This window comes from Austrofundulus limnaeus, unplaced genomic scaffold, assembly GCF_001266775.1.
Source record: "Austrofundulus limnaeus strain Quisiro unplaced genomic scaffold, Austrofundulus_limnaeus-1.0 Scaffold33, whole genome shotgun sequence".
Classification (NCBI taxonomy): Eukaryota; Metazoa; Chordata; class Actinopteri; order Cyprinodontiformes; family Rivulidae; genus Austrofundulus; species Austrofundulus limnaeus.
The window spans coordinates 1,842,742-1,845,174 of NW_013952435.1; the positions used below are offsets into that span (position 1 = coordinate 1,842,742).

Genomic DNA, 2,433 nt, shown 5'->3' on the forward strand with positions numbered 1-2,433 from the left:
AAGGAGGGGTGCACCGGCCCAGGTCGGAAACGGAGCAGGTCAAAGCCCCCGTTCCGCTCAGTAGTGGGATCGCACCTGTGAATAGACACTATAGTGCAGCCTGAGTAATACAGTGGGACCCAGTCTTTTATTTACACTTGAATTAACTGCAGGCAGAGGATTTACTCTGAATCAGAACTACTTTTTGTTTTACAGCTGTTCTGTTGCTGCTTTTATTCAGATTTTCTATTAAAAACCAGAGTTTGTCTCGCTGCAGCAGTGCCTCCTGCTGGAGAAGAGAATGAATGACACTCAGTCACGGTTTCACACAATCAGTGTGAAATCCTTACTATCTGTGAATGATTCTTATTTAACATTTCAAAAATGAGTTAAATAATGACAAAACTCTTAGTGACTTTTTAAAAACATTTTATAATCTTACAGCTAGCCTGGGTCTTGCCTTCATACGCAGTTCCGGTCATTGCTAAACAAAGAACAAGGGGCTGTTTTTTACCAGGCTACCTCACAGCATTCACACTATTCAGACCAGTTATTCTTCTGTACATTTTTTTTGGCCTCTTCCTCGATCCACAATTTTTATGCTATTTCAACAATTCATACATTAAAACGTTCAGCTCATTCAGGACATTCCGGCTATAACTTTTGATATTTCTGCTATTTATACTTTTCTAGCTTTTTCACTTTTTTAGCCACGTTTTTTGCCATTGAAAATGAATGGGGCTATTTTCGGCATCCTTGATGTCCTTCAAAAACATTTCTAAACCTTTACAAAACCTTACACAATTTCTTCTGCTTACGCTCTTTTTTACTCCCTTGTGCAAATTTTAGCTAATGTTCAGCTGCTATAAGCTAAAGTTAGATTTTAGCTAAATACATATTTTTGTAGCTAATACAAATTATTTCTGCTAAGTTCATTAAACTTGTGCTCTTTTTGCTTCCTTATCCTCCTTCCATGTACTTTTGAATACTTAAGTATTTTCAAAAGTAAGTACTTCAGTACTTTAACTTGAATAGATTTTTGACGAAGTAACTTTTACTTGTAGTTGAGTAGATCTGACGCTGAGTATCAATACTTTTACTCAAGCACTAGAGTTGAGTACTTTGTCCACCAGTGAGAATAAAGAGATTTGCTTGGACTAGAAATTACACAAATATTCTTGGTAACATTTTGCTAGTGTTAAATTAACTCTTACACTACTTCATAACTTGTTGCAGAAATGGGATTAAAGGTTTAAACACAGTTCCTAAWCCCTTTGGTTGATGGAAAGTACATGTATTATCTACAAAGTTGAATAAATGTAAACTGGCTTACCAGATGACTCAAAGAGAAGAGCTAAAACTTCATCTGTGGTTGGCAGGGCCCTCTTTCCCATGATGTTTGCCATCTTTGTATATAGTGGCAAAAATGCCTAAGTCAAAAAGATGACTAAGGCAGAAAGTGATTTTAGACTGTAACAAGCATTGTGATAGGCTGAGGACATAGGCAAAAAAAGGCAGGATGATGCAGCAGTGGCAGGAGAGTAGAGTTAGGCAGATATCACAATTTGACCAAAAAAATGACTTAGGCAATTATGCTATGTGGCTAACGATGACGTCTGAAGCCTGCTCGCTGCTTCAGTATGGCAAGCCCTGTTATATCTTCTGCCTGATAATTGTCTTAAAATTATTCAACTCTTTTAGTGAAGTTTTTAAAAAGGGGAAATCCCTTGGTCATTTTATTAATGATCAAATGAATGATGATGATGTAGATATACAGACAATGTTGTAAGCTTTATGTCCAGGCAAACACTGTTGCACCAAAATTTAGTTTCTGTTCAGTCCAGGACGCAAAAATGGCTTTGTTTAAAGGTTTTTGCACACGGCTATATACTGCCCCCTTGTGGTCATCTTATAGGCAACCCAGCATGCAGAAACTGCATGTTGCATGTAAAGATGCAATGAGAATTCTCCTCAGAATACCTAGAGGGGGAAGTGCTAGTCAAATGTTATAGCGGTGGGTGTTTGCACATTTAAAGCACTTTAAATTTAGCTGATGTTGAGTTTTAAAGAACGACTGGATGGATCTGGTAACAGGATCACTTCAGTGCTCACAGACCCAGCAGTGAGTAGTTATTTATCCAGCCTGAGACCACGCTGCTTCAGTTGTTGCTGTTTTAATTGATCTCTGCATTAAATGATTGTGAAATTTTCTTTATAGGATTTTATGAATACATTTATTTTTAATGTACTTGTCATGATTCTTGTGTAAGGGTTATATTCGTTAGTATTTTTCAGATTGTTTTTCATTGTTTGGTTTTGTCTTATTTTCTCATTTCCGGCCACAGCCCCTCTGCCCCTCCTCACCCTTAATGAGACCCCCATCACAACTGCAGCCTGCTACCAGTTCCTCGGCACCACCACCACCCAGGACCTCAAGTGGGAGCCGACCATCAG

The 2,433-nt window shown here is 38.2% G+C and overlaps 1 protein-coding gene across 1 annotated transcript in view; it reads left to right on the forward strand.

The window, feature by feature from the left end:
- Positions 1 to 1,588: 1,588 nt before the first annotated feature.
- The window catches only part of LOC106515857 (cystatin), a 2,005-nt gene continuing 1,160 nt past the window's right edge, over positions 1,589 to 2,433 (forward strand). Inside the window, exons 1-2 of the mRNA XM_014005889.1 lie at positions 1,589 to 1,622; positions 2,325 to 2,415. Of these exons, the coding sequence (XP_013861343.1) occupies positions 1,589 to 1,622; positions 2,325 to 2,415 (125 nt within the window). The remainder of the gene's footprint in view (positions 1,623 to 2,324; positions 2,416 to 2,433) is intronic.